Raw genomic sequence first — 17,195 nt, forward strand, 5'->3', positions numbered from 1 at the left:
AGACCACTTTTATTTTACTATAGTGCTTTTAACCCCCTGGGATTCCTGCATTGATATGTTCCAAACATTTGCAGCTTACTCTCCTTTACCTTGCATGGTGATCCATGGGGGATGAAAACAAAATCTTCCCTGTAAAGCTTTTTCAAAAGCTAAACAATCATGTCCTCCCAGTTTCTGATTTTGCACACCCCTTAAATGTTTATCCTTCACATGAATAACGTATGCCTGGCTAGGTTCAATGCACTCTTCCCTATTAAGCTTTAATGGACACCATGATACATAAAACTACAAGTCTTTGTTATAGTGCTTTATCTAAAGCTGGCTATTTTCTTCTCAGCAGTCCCTCTTTAGTCCTTTGTAAAACATCTTTGGCTCTTAGGAGAAACATACGCCTGACTCGCATGCCTTCTGTAGCACGTATAGCCTTGCACAGAATTCCAGGCACAGGGAAAAATATCTTCTTTTTAAAACTCCCCTTCAATTCAGCACTTGCAAAACCTTCTCTGTTTTAGGAACCAACATTTCTCGAGCAATCAGCTCGCACATTCTGGTTCAACTCTGCCTTCTCAGTATATCTTTAAACCCATACAGGAAACCAGTGATTCACATTCAGATCTTCAGAAGCTGCATTCTTGTCAACATAAGACTCATCCTTTTGTACTTATTTACGCATCCCTTGATTTTGTGTTATGCCATCTTCTACCTCTAATATGCAGAAATAACCCTGCTTCCAGGCCTTCTTTTCCCTTCCGCTAGCTACCACAGAGCCTGATAAAGATCTACTTAGGAAAGAACACACGTGTAAAATTAAGCAAAAGTAACAACACCTCTAATATCCGGCCTGGACTCCTGAATATTTCTGACCTGAAACTAATGAGTCGCTTAATTTAGTGATATTTCCACAATAACTTGCTAACGCTATCCAAGTGCCACCCTTAATCTTTGATTAAAGAGACTCCACAGGACTGGTAAATTCAGGGGGTTCAGGGAAGCAAACAAGCAGCTCCACTCCCCCCAGTAAATATTCCAGTGCTAACAAGTACCTCCACTTGAGGCAGGTCTTTTCTTCATCTTGATCAGATATCTTCTGTAATGAAGTGCTGTATAATGGATCTTCGTGTCGGACAGCTGAAGAGAAACACCGCAACATGAAAACATTTCCATGGCAGAATGCTTTCATGAGGGAGCAAATAGAGAGAATAGCAATCAAAGTCTGTGCCGCCAAGGCCTTGAAAGAATTTAGCATTCTTTTTGTTTTATTATTTGACGCACTATTTAAAACCAGTCAGTTAGTATTGTATTTGCTGTGTTGTTTTTCTTTTTTTAATGCCATACTCTACATGAAAGGAAAAACATTTTCACAGTTGGAAATGCAACCTTTCATCAACATAGATGCAGCCTGAATCAGCTTTAGAGCAGAAAGTAACGTGTCAAAGGTATGACGCATTTTAATAAAACCGAACAATATTCACTCTTAAAAGTAGGTCTTAATATCAGTACAATGTAAATCCACAGACCACAGCTCATGAAATTGAACTTCCATATGCTGTGTGATTATGCATCTTTTCTGTGTGTAAAAAGCCTTTTTAAGCTGTTATCTGACTACAGTAATTGCCATTTAAATTGATCCACGTCAACAAAACCTGGATCCCTGGAGATTCTCACCTAGAAGTCTGCTGGTGGAAGGGGCTCACAGAATGCTTGTGCATCTGAGACTACTTCAGCATTTTCTCAAGCAGCCAGCTGCATGAATAGTTTTTCCCTCTCATTATTTAATACACTGAGGCAGGCTGCAACCCATTTGGCAGTCCTCCCTGAATAAATATCTGTGGATATTTATTCTCTCTCCCCACCCCACCCCCTTTTTTATAGCAGTCACTTGAAGATTGCTTTAACAGTTTTTGTGCAAGTCCTGAAATTTTAGCAGGCCAAGAGAGGATGGACAGTCCATTCTGTAAAACAGTTTTATTCTCCGCTTCCATCATCCCGGGGAAAGGAAGCGTAGTGCTTTTAACATATGAACAAATCTGCTGTACCACAAGAGTTGGTATTATGTGTAATACCAAAATGAAAGGGATACATAGAGACTAAAAAATCCAGAAGATAACCTTCAGGCAGCTCCTTTACACTGCACATTACATTACACCTTCCTGGGTGGCTGAGTGGGAATCAGCTCCTTTGTCAATCATTCAAAAGGCTTGACAAAATCATTTTAAACAATCCTCAATGACTTTAATTTTGGAAATAAGTAAAAGTAGGCAGAAGTCTCCACGTTCATATATTTGCCCCCCAAAAGAATGATTTTTAGGCACTGGGTGATACAAAGGTGCTATTACACTGCTTTGATGGAAAAGAGAAATTCCAAATGATCACCGTTTAAAAGTATAGAGACTGCCTTTTGCTTAAACCTAGCTTAATAACAGGGACTGGAAGTCCACTGAAATGCATCTGTAGTTAATGAAAGGTCTCTATTAACAGTGAAGGAAGAATTTAACTCAAAGCTTTTCTGTAGGACTTCTCAACTTCCCGCTCGACTTAGAGCAGACTGTTGTGATACATTGTGACTTCACACAGTGGGTATTAAGTGAGTTAATTCAAAGGAGCTGAAACCTCATTGATCCTAATTGAAAGCAATACACCCAACCAAATAGTTTTCTACCCCATCTGCTCTGGCCTGCCACCAGCTATTCAATACAAGAGAATTAATAGTTTCAGATATTCTAACCGACCCAATAAAAGCACTCATTTAAGCAGGACTGCATTAACAAAGTGAAAAACCAAGGGCAAAATGGGTTCAAATGGAGCATTTTACTCCTAGTTGGCTTTAACAAAGCTGAATAATGCTTATTCTGACTTTTTATGTGCAAGACTTGATAAACTGAATGAGAAGGCACTCAATGATCAGTCAACGAGCATTGATGAATGGTCATTAGGACCCCCCCAACCTGAGGAGAGGCCATTCCACAAAGTGGCACACCAGCTTGAAAGGGCGGACTCACTAATGTCCAGATTTCCCCGCTTGCTTGTTCCACTCTCACTTTCAGACCACTGGCCACCAAATGAGGCTGACATATTGGAAAATAATCTTTTATGGGCGAGTGGTAAATAAAAATGGGGGCATTAGCTGGGCTTTCAAATTCAAATCTGCTAGTTTTGTCAGCCCACAAACGTTTTGATTTTCCACCCAGCTGGAAGCTATTAGTGTTTTCTTAAGGCATCCCACTGACAGGGCAAACCCACCTAATGTGTGAGCTGTAGAGCTGATGGGGGGGACGGGGACGACTACTTCTGGATGTTTTCTTAACTTTCTTCAGTTGACTGTCAAACCAAAGTACAGCAAAGGTAACACCTCTACAGAGATGCTTGCTAATTTCTGGCTACCAATTATGCAACAGTAGTCTACCTATGATACACTGGCACTACCTGGACCGTGACTTTTTCTGTGGCACTGCACCTACCCTCTGTTGTTTCTACTGCACTGTCGCAAAAGGGTTGAAGCTATTAAAGAAAGACACTTCTTTATAAACTTCTTTTCTATTTCTTCACTGGAAACAGAATTCAAATATTCCAAGGAGATATGTGTTTATCTGTAACAGTAGCTCTTAATACATGCAACACAAAACATTTGCCAGATAACACTAAACATTTCCCTAAGCATTTCCTTATTGGCAAGGTTTTCTGGACTTCGGAAAAAAAAGACAAATGGGACCTTTAAAACACACATACCTCTGTGAAACAAACTGAGATTACCTACACAAATACTTAATATCCTAAAGCTGTAGTTATCAAGCTGGGAAGAAAATATTCTTGCTTGTCTAAGAGAAATGGTTCATCATGTTACACCTACTCATAACTAAAGGAATACTGGACTAAATTCATTGGAGATGATAAAACACTAAATCATATTATTTCAGCCATATCATCAGAAATTAGTCCTCTACAAAGGATTTCAAATCATCTGTTAAGAAAAAGCAACCTTGGCAATGGGACAAGCATGGCAAACTGGAATGTCCATTGTTTTTTGATCAGAAGGCAAAAAAAAAAAAAAAAAAAATTCTTGTTGAAAGCTTTCAGAAATCCCAGTGGCATTTCAGGTATATTTTAAGTTTTAAAACAATGAAAATTATATGCTAAGAGAAGTCTACTGAAAATTAATTGACTCAGAACAGGATGGCCAACACAGGCTTCAGTCCTTAAAGAAGGCATGCTGTTTTACTCTACGTGTGCATTTTAGTAAAACTCTCACGTGGGCACTGTCATATATATGTACCTGCTGTGGTGTCTATTTCCTTTGTTTGATCTGAGCTAAAACAAGCTTCACCTTGCATTTTTATTAATAAAGGTATTTGCTACAATGTGGGCAAAGTAAATTATGATTGACTGTTAATTTTTATCATTGTTTGTATTCAAAGGAAATTACCACACCATCTAAGCATAAACGTCACTGATGCACTTTGAAAAAAATGATACCTATTGGATATTTTTTCTGAAAGGGCACAAGGAAATACTAAAGATGCCATTTCACTGACTGTAGAAAGAACACAGCTGGTGTGACCCAGAGATACCTGGATGATAATACCTGGTCCAGATGAAACAGGGTCATATTTTAAGATTAAAAAAAAATAATAATAAAGGGAAAAAAATAAAGAGGGGGTGTTCAAGCATTCAGTTGCATTTTGACTTGAAGCTTAGAGTGTTTGCTCATTTAACATGGGTAGGGAAACTCCTCCTGCTACAGTATATTAACCCTAGTTTTGACCTCTAATCAATGTATTTTCAATGCATAGGATTTTCATAATGAAGATAATGTGAGAGCATATTTGTGTGAAAGAGGATCTACCACTAGCCATAAATTCGTGCCTTGCATTTTTCTTTGTAACATGTCAATATTTGTGACACTAACTAAACATATTTTATTCATTTGACAAGGACTGTTACATTATATTGAAAACTTTTGTTTCAATGTCACCACCTCCCCATTTTGACTGATGGCGAGTTAGTTTTGTTAAAACGCAAGGGGTGATAGCGTATGCTCCAGTGAACTTTCCCTCCTCTCAGCACCAGAGACAAAAACCTGCAGCTCTGCTCTGTGCTGGCAGCCATCTGGACAGCTTTCTCTCAATGCCTGCCCCACACCACACTGCAGGCAAAATTTCAGGGCTCTAGAGCTCTGTGGAGCTATTCATGACATACCAATTTCACATTTTCTGCTTGTACGCTTGCAACAATAAATGCTAATGAGGACTATGAATGACATTTTTAAAGACAATAAAAAGGTCTCCAAATCCCTTGCATATGGAGACACTATTTTCTAAACTTCACCTTCTGTTAGGGAGCCATTACACTCTAAAGGAAAAAAAATAACCTAAGGAGAACAATGAGATGATCAAAGCATAACCAAGTCCTTAAGAATTCCAAAGAAAACAATGTTTGCAAAGCTAGGTTAATAATAGACAGATTTTATGCTGATGTACAGCGCTAACACTTCAGTAACTCTCTTTTCCCAATAGCAGTGTTACTTCTTAACGGGTGCTCAAGGATTGCTGTCTGTGGGGTGGCTTGAGGGGGATACATGGCAAATCCTCAATTTCCCTGATCACATACAGCCCCATGGACCACACGAGCCACATTGGACTTTTTAATTACTAATCTCTAGATGAGTCCAAGAGTAAACTGTTACCAGTAATTGCTTGGGAATGCGACACATTCATGGAGATTACTGACCGAGTGTGGCCAAAAAAAAATATCTAATTTCAATGTTCCCAAATCTGCCTTTTGCAATGCTATTGCTACACTAAATTAAAAAGCCATCTTTACTTTTGGTGCTATGTTTGGTATTTAATTAAAGACAGTTTCCCCTTATTAGCAAAGATTAAAAACACTTTCAGGAAAATCCACCAGGTGGAGCAAATACACAGCAATACACAACATTTATTTATGCTCATACTGCCATTTTCAACAGGGGAAAAAAAAAAAAAAAAAGTGTTTTATATGGAAACATTCTTACCTCTTGACCTCCCTTCCTTACCCTTTTGTCATATATTGATCAGTTTGTACTTATTTACTCCATTTATAAGAAAAGCTTTGTTCAAAGAATGATACGAATCTATTGTTGCTGAGCACTTTCAATACAGATTTACAAACCACAATAGTCATCAGATACATTCAAAGGAAGTGAAATTAGAGAATAGCATTACTCAGTAAAATATTATTTTAAAAGTTAAATTAGAAAATAGCATCATTCAACAAAGTTGTTATTCTGAATATGTACATACATGTATATTTATGCATAGTTATTCAGCAATATACGGATAACATGCTTATAAAACAAGCTGATAAACATTCTAAAAATAAAGCTTAAGTCTTATATCAGACAGCAAAATCTTTACGCTGGCCTCCACTATAATGGGCAGGAAACCAGGCCATTCTGTGTGTCTTGTTGTGTGTTTATATAAATAGTAGTGCCAGTAACATCACAGCAGTGTCTCTGTACAATATGTTTGGTGTTTACTATTAATACATTTATTTTAGTAGTACATCAGTCAACCACTGAGTAATTTCAAAAGTGCAATGAATGAGGACTATAAATAAATATTTGAGCAGATCTATGACAGCTAAACATTATTTCCCCACTTAAACTACTTTCTTTCCAGAACCAGGTGAGAAAGCCACTTCCTCATCAAATATTTTAAGTTTCCCTGATGAAGGAGAAGGTCTAATGGCATAAAGGCAGGGGGCACCTTTTACATTAAGAAAATTAAGTCTTAACAGAAGTGGTTATGGATGAGTCTTCTCACAGTTATAATAGGACAACCCACTGGCAGACCCTGTAATTGCTAAAATGGGGAAGCAGTATCACCAAAAGTTAACTGCTCCGATGCAGTTCAGTGTCTAGAAACACAGCTGAATCAGTGCACACTCATTTAACCCTTAATGATGGAAAAGCATTATTGCTTCTGAGTGACAAAGGGAAGGTACTGATTTTCACTGAAGAAATTTCCTTCTTCTTTCCATTGTTTCATTTGTTACACCTTCCCACCCATTTTTGTCTCCTTTTTCAACTCAGCATCCCGTCGTCTCTCTACCATCACTCCTACCCCTATGTTGGTCCTGTTGATTCTTGAGCCTGTGGCCATCTCCTGACCATCCTACATACTACTCAGTTTCCACTACAAAATACGATCTACTAAATGTTGTGCAATCTGAAGAGAAAGCATACTGCATTCCCTGGATGCACAGCGGACTGACAGAAGATTTGTGCTTTTAGTCAGACCCAGATGAATCCCATACCAGCTAAGGGAAATCAAAATACAAAATCTTTGTTCCTTTAGGAACAGGGAGGGGCCTTTAAGAACACAGGCCTTTAAATATCATTTCATTTTATCTAATTGTGTTGTACTCCACATGGTGCTTAGCTGTATCCATTCAGAAGGGAAGCAAGAGAAGAATGCAGAGGTGATTATGAAGTGGAATTTCATACCAAGAGCAAATTACACCACTTCACACTAGGAGAACATCTGCAAAGAGCAGCAGTAAGTGCCTGGGCACGACGCAAGGTGCCAGTTTTAATATAGCCCAAACCAGCTTGGGACTCACTATTGAGAACTTTCCTTAAGCAAGATTGTCACAGTAGAGATTCGCAGAGATGCCCAAGCTAAATATTTTTCCCAGATTCAGACAGAATGCTCATTTAAAACCATTATCTCTAAGGGATTTTGGAGGTGGCAACTGTGCATTAAGGACCATCATTTTCTGCCACTTTCCAAGAGAAGCTAGACACCCATCGGGTGGGGGGAAGGACAGCATGGTTACTGCTGTCACTATATGTCTGTGAACTGTACTGTTCATGCACTGCTGTTTGTGGTGGGCAATGGATGGCTAGGCCAGGGACACTTCATTAGGTTATGAACTCTACAAAATTTAAGGGTGTGTAACACACTGGAATTAGTACTAATAAAAAGTCATATATGCTCTTATACTAACACATAATTTTCTATACACGTATGAACTCTGTAGGAAGATGACACTGATCAGAATGCATAGACCATATTTTTCATCCTATAGATACAAGCGATTCTTATTTAAACTATAGCTTCTTTACAGTATGACAGGATAAAGGGATTTAAAACAGCATATTTGAGCAATTCACTTTTACTTAAAGGCCCCTTTACACCAGAGCAGCATAGGTGTTTATGTTGAAAAAGGGACCAGATTCTAAAAGGAGGAAGATTATGTACATATTTAAGAATTTATTAGATCACGATTATCGATCTGATACACTGTAACAGCTCTTTTGTTGCACCATCCCCTGCAAATCCTGCTTAGATGGAGGATTAGTAGCACAATAGATCATAATGACTCTTTTGGTCCCATTATGCTATCATTTACTCACAGCTGCGGATACCCACGGAAGGGCATATTCTCTTAATGAGGAGTCCCCTATAAACCCTTTCCTGGTAATGGCCGTTAATGTTTGTGTGCAAGAGTGTGCCCTTAAATCTTTATTACAAAATCCTAATGAAATACTAGCAGAGAAAATTTAAGTTACTGTTTGACCAATTTTGATCTCACCTGCAAAGTAAACGAAACCATCAGCAAGTGAAAAAGTCCTTCACAAGTACAGGCATAACTCTACAGACTGGACTGAAAGCCTTCAGAGCAAAAGAAAACAAAAGCATAGTTAACTCTCAGCTCTCTCTCTTCTCCACTCCTATAACCACAAAGATCTTTCTTGGACCAGCTTCTGCCCACAAAAATAAAAGGCAACAGTCACATGCTACACTGACTTTAGCTGCAAAGCCAGATTAACCTGTGTCCCCCCTCTACTACTTGCACCTTGTGACCCCAAATTCTGCCAGTACAACTATTTACAGCTCTGTGCTACAAACTAGGCAATTAAAATTATCCAAGTAAGTTATATTCTTTATTTATCATTCAAACAATAAGTTATATTTTAATTTTGAATTGATATATATATTCATGGAATACTTCTGTCTACCTTTCAGTATCTTTCGTCTGTAACAAAAAGGACTTTCTACCTGCGGGCCAATGTGACTCACAGAGCCCAGCTCATGGGTCTGCCCAGAGAAAGATCCATAAGTCTCAGGGAATTACCTCAACACACAGAAGCTATGAACAAGGGCTATAACCCACTCTACCCCAATATTTCAAAGCTGAACACAAAGTTGGACACCTAAGAAAACTGCATGAATAAGAAGAATGGAAGTGTTGATAGCTGCCACCGCTGTTTTAATAGGCCATGCCAGAATAAACACTGGCTTGGTTTTATGCCATGGGATGAATAAAAATAATGTTGCCAAGCATGCTGAAAATGAGAAAATTAAAATGCCAAGTATGATTACCTTAACAATAACTGCAAAAGTTTTTCACATTTTCAAAAGTTTGTTTTATTTGCAGCATAACACAAACCCAAGTCCAAAAGAACTTGCTCCTTGGAAGATTTTACCTCTAAAAATAAAAGAGGCTAAGAAAGGGAAAAGAGAACGTTCAAGTACCAAAGGAAAAAATGTTGATTCGGAAATGAAAGGGTTAACCTGCTTTGTTTCAGTCAGTATTATACCAATGCCAGAATTACAAGGAAAAGACTAAAAAGAGCCAATTTATTATTATTATTATTATTCTTAAAAAAAAAAAAAAAAAAAAAATCAGGCCTATCTGTCATAGCGTTGTCCGGGCTGGAAGAACCGGCAGGAACCTCAAATTCCTGACCAAACCCTCTTCCACACAATGCCTCCTGAATGGAAGGAACCCAGGCCCGGCAGAGATAGCCCGCTGTCAGGAACCAGCCCTGACGTTTGCGGACAGACAGGGCTGGCCTTGCAGGATGTCAGAGCGGCAAACTGCTGCTCGAGATACTGGATTTTCACACACTCTCAGCCTGGATGTTTTGCTCTTCAGGTAATTAAACAAGGAAACGGGGCTGATGTGTACGAGTCTGACCCCTGCGCCGCGGCTCCATGCTTCTGCATATCAACTTCCGCAAGAACTGCCTGGAGCATCAACAGAGTCCTCTACTCTCGCTCTCCATCTCTCCCAATGCCAAACTCTAAAACAAATCCGCCTGGAATTATATGCTGCTGCTGTCTACTGCTTTTGCTATTTAAGAAGGGCGAAATTACTTGCTCTGTTCCACATGCCTTGCCGTTTCCCCCACACAAAGAAGGAAAAAGGAAAGGAATGGTTACTTTCTGATAGCCGTTTTTTGGCAGCCATTCCAACAGTAAGCTAATTGGGGGAGGGGGAATGGGCAGGCAGGGGTGCAGGATGAGACAAGGGATTCCCAAATTAATGCTTACATTGAGGTCATTACTCAAAATGAAGAAGATTCTGAAAAGCCTTTCTGATTCATCCAACCGATCGTCGGATGTTCACTTCTTTACAAAATATTCTGTTTTAAGCATCATTGGAGAGTCTTTGTTTGACCAGATGATTTAAATCATAGAATTGGTTATTAGAGAAATAAACTCTATTTTTTTCCAAAATTTAAGAAACAGAAGAAGGCAGGTGTTACTACCTATGTTCTGTGAAAGCCCTACAGCCCTGCTCCCTGGCTGACCTAGTTTCTATGCTCTTTAAATACTTTTTAAGCAAAATGATTTTAAAAAGGTAACATATTCTTACTTCTTCTGAAAACCCACAGAACAGATATTGGCTGTGAGAGAGAGACCAAAAGAAAGAGGAGCACAAAAGCATGCCTGCTTGTCTGTGTTCAACACAAAGAACATTAAATGAAAACAACTGGCACGCAGCCAAATTCCTATACAGGCAAAGAGATTCAAATAAATTGATTTCACGCATCACACTGACCTGGGATCAGTGAGCAGTGGTACAATACACTTGATGCTCCATGTGGGGCAAAGCCCATTAATGTTATCAGAGCTGCAGCACATCACCAAGAGGGATAAAAAGGGAAACCAAACTCTGCAAACTCAGAAATTCACTTTGAAAAGGGAACTTCAGCTGAAGTGCTTTGTCTCAGTTTACTAATAAATACATCCTATTATGAAGTTTGCAGTCTGTTCATCTCAAAGATTGTATTTTTCACATTAAAATAAATACAAATGTCATACACAAACTTTTATACTCTGCTTTTAACATAGCTGTTCTCAAACTCAGTTATTCTCTCTAAATTTCCTCCCTTCCCCATCCGCCAGCATTTTATATAGATTATAGGTTATTTTCTTTGTGCTTCAGAAGCTGGATCCCTGCCCAGTATGTTCTTACTGGCTCAAAGAATTTTCTGAAGAAAACGGCCACCACTCTCAACTGTTCCAAATCAACCTGACCTACTGAGAAAAACACATTATTTGCAAGATAGCAATAAGCAGGGCCCTGGTTGTCTTCACAGAGTCTCTTGCACTGCCTCCCTCACCTCAAGCTCAGCAGACTTAGAATTTCACTTTCTTACGATGTGTGAAGTAACCCATGTGCGCCGTGGAGTCACTTCTTGTCATCCGAGCTTTGTTTTTCATTAAGATCTCTCACTCCAATCAAGAGCAATACCAGCCAGCCACAGGTGTGCGCCACATGAACAGATGAAAATCTGATTGTGAGCTGGGTAATGACAATCCTGTGTCTATAATGCACTCGTCCCCAAGAACCCTTTTGCATCTGTTCTGTGTTAGAAGGGGGGGTTATTACTTCAGTTGTACTCCTTAAGATGTGTAAGTAAGCAAACAATTGGTATAATTTTATTTAAAAAAAAAAAAAAAAAAAGAGAGAGAGAAACCACGGAAAGAAGACATTGCAATAGCAAAACATGGGTGAGGATACATGAAAGGGAACATGGAAGCATAGGTAGCCTAATGCTTCAAGGAAGGAATAGGTTCAACCACCTTTTATCTTGCCTTTTATTCTATTCTGGTTTCAAATAGTAAGTCAAATGTTCTTGGGCACAACAAAGTCCATATTAAATGAAGATGACTTCAGGCATTTCTGTGAGAACAATTATTCAGCTCTGACCTACCTCTGCTTTTAATGAAACCTAAATCCTTCACCATGTCATTTGAAAAGGAGTTGTCTGCCAACCCATCCATGGAAGTGGGCTGAAAGTTGCTATAATATATAGGGCAAAGCTGTCTGGGGTAACAGAACAGAAGCTTTTCATTGGATTTCAAAAGATATATATAAGAGTGTTGGGCACATCTCTCGAGTCACTCATCCAAATTTCAGCGTGGAGCTTCTTGGCCATTTAAGACTAAAATTCTTGAATGTGTGACAAACACATACATCCAGATTTAGGTACCTTACTCAGCCACCTCATTCCAAATAAATCTCAAAATGGGAATGCCCGAGGATCTAACAATTGCTTACCACCACACATCACCATCTCTTTTATAGAATAGCTACAAAGCAGTTTTGGATCATCTTCATCACCAAGGTGAAAATCATACAATATGGTTAACTCTGTAAGTTGTGCTACAAAGAGGATATGCTTTTTTTTGGTATAAAGCTACACTGATAGGACTGCACAGGGAAGGGAATTGTTTAGTATACAGTAACTTAAAAATGATGAAGATGTGCCTGCACTCAACTGATACAGGCAGCTTGACCTGCTACATGGTTAACAGGACAGGTAACATGCTGTTTACTCCCATTTATGAATATTTCTCTAGTACAATGCAAGATCATTTGGGCTTTATAATGATGAAGTGAATTTCAGTCATATTCATTCCTTCTTTCTAATAAAAATGATCAATATTAGAAAACATGCCTTTCTCCTAAGTTGTAGAAAATTTCCATTATCTTGCACATGCTCTGACAGCAATAAACCACAATAAACATCCCATTAGTATGCCAGCACTGCATGCTTCAGGCATGAAATATTTACTTTTACATTTATTTATATTTGAAATCCTTCATGAAGATCCACACTGCAAAAGAAACTAATCAACAACTACCCATATGGGATACACTTGCACTTTGAAAAATAGACTGTAGATAGAAGCAAGGAGGAAAATCAGTCAGAAGCTATACACTGTCAAATCAGCAAAATAGAAATGCAACAAGAACCTCTGCAAAGAATACTCATTCTTTTTCACACTCCCTGTATAGCAAGATCACAGAGATGCACTGACTTGTTTTAAAATAAGCTAGGAACTCATTATGGAATGCAAATTTATTTTTAATATGATTTATTTTTTTTAAGTACATCCACAGAAGTGTGCAGTGCCTCAGCTCCAGAGTCATGCCTTGCAGCTATGGGCAGGGCCTCCTGCCAGCACCCCGAGCTGCGCTACATCTTCTTGCAACACCGCACCCACACAGCACTGTGGGACCCCAAGCAGGGCGGAGAGAAGAGGGACTTACAGTCAGGCTTGAGTTGCCTTTAAAACAAACCGGAGCAGAGCTTAGAGAACTCAGGCTTCTTGATTGTTTTATTTTGATATCATACTCTATCAAAACTGTGTCAGAGGCAAACTGGGCCAACACTGAAAAAGAAAGTATCAAGAGTGTTGGAAAGCACTGAAGATCAGTTCAGTAGTTTCTTGCTATCTAGACACACCATTTTAGGAGAAAAAATGTAGTTCCAGTACAGACAGGAATGACAGTCTTAAGTTAAGGAGAAGTTTTGTTCTGCCATAACAGATTTACTTTTCAACTATGGTAAAAATCTTTGCACATAAGAAACTGATGTATTAATCCTCAATATCATCTCAACTAAATTTATCACAGATTCCCAATGCAATGAGTTTACCAGAGGCCTTCTCTGAATAACAAACACAACCATTTTGCCAACATGATTAAAATTTTCCCTTAACCTGGTTGCAAATACTGTTCCAATTCACAGTGCAGTAAAATGAACTTTATGATTTTTACAGCCCAGCCAAGTAATATTTATATGCCAAATAAAAAGCACCTATGGAATCAAAAATACAATAAACATAGTTAAAATTTTTACATATGTGTATTTACAAAATAAATGAGATTTTAGGAAAGTCATCAATGAGAAATTATATTGTTATTGCTGTGCTCTTTCAGTGATATTAAACTGACGACAACATTTTGATTGATTTAGGCAGACTTTGGAGGCTAAAGGCAAAGATTTCTGTTTAAATTACAGTTTACAAGGCAAGGTACAGTCATTAAAAATAATTTCTAACAGGTATGCACATTACAAAATTAAATATTTTTCTGTTCCTTACCTTGACAAAATTCAAAGTTCCCTTTTTTCCGGCAGTCACCTATCACTAAACTCAGTGCTCTCCAAGTGTTTCTTTTGACAGATATCATTCTCCACCAATCGCTCTGCTAATTTCCTCTTTCCTTTTCTGACTGGGACAGATATTATGTTCACCAGCTCAGAGATCAATCTTTTCTATTGACAACAACAAATGAAAAAAAGAAAAAGAAAAAGAAAAAAAAAAGCACATATCACAGCCAGTTTGAAGTACCACACCCCTTCATTTGCATGATAATAGCAGTTTTTTAAATAAAAAGGGAAGACAGAAATGGTATCATTCTAAATCAATTAACCACATTTTCTTAGTTAATATAAGGCAGTACTTTGTATTAATCCTTCGACAAAGGCTGTTTCATAAGTTGCCCATTTAAAATAGTTGACATATAAAGGGCAACAGAGTAAGGGCAGCCTGTATTCTACCATGAAAACACCTATTAACTAATTCTGTAAAAATGATTGGTTTTAAACACATTCATATGATATAAAATATTATATACTTTACCTGGTTAAAAAAAAGCTCTAGAGAATCATTTATAAAATGAACACGATTACTAAAAATAGAGACCTTGCAATTACACAACACTATACTAATTTGTAAGTCATAACAGTAAACATATTTAAACAAAGACAGATCAAAAAGGTATCAATATATTTACAAATCACCCTCCCACTTTTGTAAAGGCAATTTCTCTCCCACTTCAACACCTACAAAACCTGTTTATTTGGGTTACACAAATACTTCATCATTAGCATGAGTCTATATTACAGCACTGTCAGCTTTTCCAAGACATTAATATGCTTTTCAGGGATTCATAATTATGTCAAGGCAGAAAGGTTTTCAGAGCCAGGCACACATAGTTATATACATGCTTCAATCTGCATCCACTATTCAGGTATTTCAGGACATGAAGTTAAGCATGCACAAGGATCTGGCCACAGCTGCATGCATCTAACTGAGAACCCAGCCCAGGCTGTCTCTTGGACTAGATCATGCTGCAAAAAATGTATCGCCCGAGGGTGTTTTCAAAAGACCACATTTATACTGATGCTAGAAATCACAATCCTCCCCACAAAAAAGGACCCTCCTCAAACCAAAACAAACCTTCCCAAGCTAAAGTTAAGGTTAGAGAACAAAGGACTTCACTGCAAAGTCCTGTTTTCTTTATCGTGGTCATTCTCAGATGTTTCTCTGCAGCCCTGGTCAGAACCAAAGTTCTATTGATTTCAGCAAAACCAAGAGGCGTGCAGAGACTGCAGGACTGTACCCAGCATTTGGCAACTGTTAAGCTTTCTATATGACACCATCACCTTTGGCATTTGGGAAATAATCTCCAAAATATAATGAGGACACCCCCACTTGGGTGCAATAACTACCTTTTTTTTTTTTTTTTTTTTTTTTTTTTAATTCTGTAGTTGTCATCATGTATATATGCAGGCATTAAAAACTGCCCTACAGTTGTGCCTTATCATGAATTCTGTATTTTCCAAATCTTCAGACTTTTGCATAATACAATACATTTCCATAAATGCATACAACATTCCCTAAATTGTTGTTATTGTTTAATCTGATTTTTATGGCCATAAACTCATGCCACTAGCAAAACTGAAAAATACCTCACTGACCAAGTGGCCCTATTAATTTCACTGAGATCATTTAAACATTAGGCTTTCTACTGAGTGACGATAGCACAATCTGCTTGAAATATGGATTTACAGTGGAACATTAAATTAACATCATATTTTGGATTCAGAATTACACACAGCAGCCATCTGTAAAGATGTATTCATGTTTTGTTAACCTTTGCTAATTTGGCCACCAGAAATAATTGTGATCAAATATGTTAAATTATGTAACATATAACAATTCACTGTTTCTGTCTACTGAATAGCATACTCCTTTTCATGGCTGGTAAAAGATTTTTAAATCTCTTGCTGTACAAAAATAAGTTCTTACTCAAAAAAAAAAAAAAAAAATTAGATGTGTACCCATCTGTGGTCCACTTTACAATGGAGACATCACTTTTAACTTACTAATCTTCCTTTGTTTCAGCTCCAGATTCACTTTCTCTATATGCCACATATTTCCAAAGTGATGGATGCATTCTGCCATACCCATTCAACAGTAATCTGCTCTTTTAAATGCATTTTTACCTCCTGATTTGTAAACTGTTGTTGTTGCTGGAATGTACATGCAAAATCATCTAAAGTCTGAACTTCACTGAAAGTAGAATGCCTCAAACAATTTGTAGTCTTACAAGAGTGTTATAAAAAAGGATCAACATGTTGTATTACCATGGAAATTTTGAAAAACATACTTTCCCAAACAAATATTACTTTTTCTCAATGGTATGAAGTAATGAAAACCACATGTGTAAATCTGCGATCCGTGCAGTAGTTCAAGCTGCAGCTAATAGAAAATACAGAGAGTGAACTCTGCCATATAAAGGATTCTTGTTACAGAAATATAATGTGAAAACCAGATGCAGACAGAAAACCTTAATCACAGATGGGAATGTAATCACTGGCATACAGAATACTTTTTTGATCAATCTCAACCATATGAGAAATGTATTTATTTTCTAAGGAATGCAATAACTCGAGAGAGTCTACAATTTGAATTCAGTTAACCTCATATTCACAGTGCTTTTATCTTATGTATGGAGAGAAGGGGGGATATAACCTGAGCCAAGATTTTAAGAAGAGCCATTGGCCCTGGCAAATCATTTTTGTATCAGCTTATCTTTCAAGGAATTAATAGGTTGTAAAGACTACAAATATCAGAATCAGCCTCAAAAGAAATCAACCATTATTGCGCTTCGTTACTGCCAGAAATCCCTTCATCACCTAAGCCCTTCTCTGGTTAAGTTTTTTCCCTTAATATGTGGTTCTTCAGAAATACAGTGCTAAAAGCATACCATTGCACTCATGTTCTGCAAATCAGAAGTGGAGTTCTGCAAGAAAGAAACTCCCTACTCCTTTATAAAACCTAAAA

At 37.9% G+C, this 17,195-nt stretch overlaps 1 protein-coding gene across 2 annotated transcripts in view; it reads right to left on the reverse strand.

The window, feature by feature from the left end:
* RUNX1T1 (RUNX1 partner transcriptional co-repressor 1) overlaps positions 1-17,195 on the reverse strand; it is a 112,962-nt gene that overhangs the window by 79,458 nt on the left and 16,309 nt on the right. The window contains exon 2 of one of the 2 annotated variants that reach the window (XM_035317164.1): positions 14,166-14,338. The exons of the other annotated variant lie outside the window; for it this stretch is intronic. Within the exon in view, the coding sequence (XP_035173055.1) occupies positions 14,166-14,253 (88 nt within the window). The 5' untranslated portion in view covers positions 14,254-14,338. The remainder of the gene's footprint in view (positions 1-14,165; positions 14,339-17,195) is intronic. 2 annotated transcript variants of the gene reach the window in all.

Source organism: Oxyura jamaicensis, chromosome 2, assembly GCF_011077185.1.
Source record: "Oxyura jamaicensis isolate SHBP4307 breed ruddy duck chromosome 2, BPBGC_Ojam_1.0, whole genome shotgun sequence".
Taxonomy (NCBI): domain Eukaryota; kingdom Metazoa; phylum Chordata; class Aves; order Anseriformes; family Anatidae; genus Oxyura; species Oxyura jamaicensis.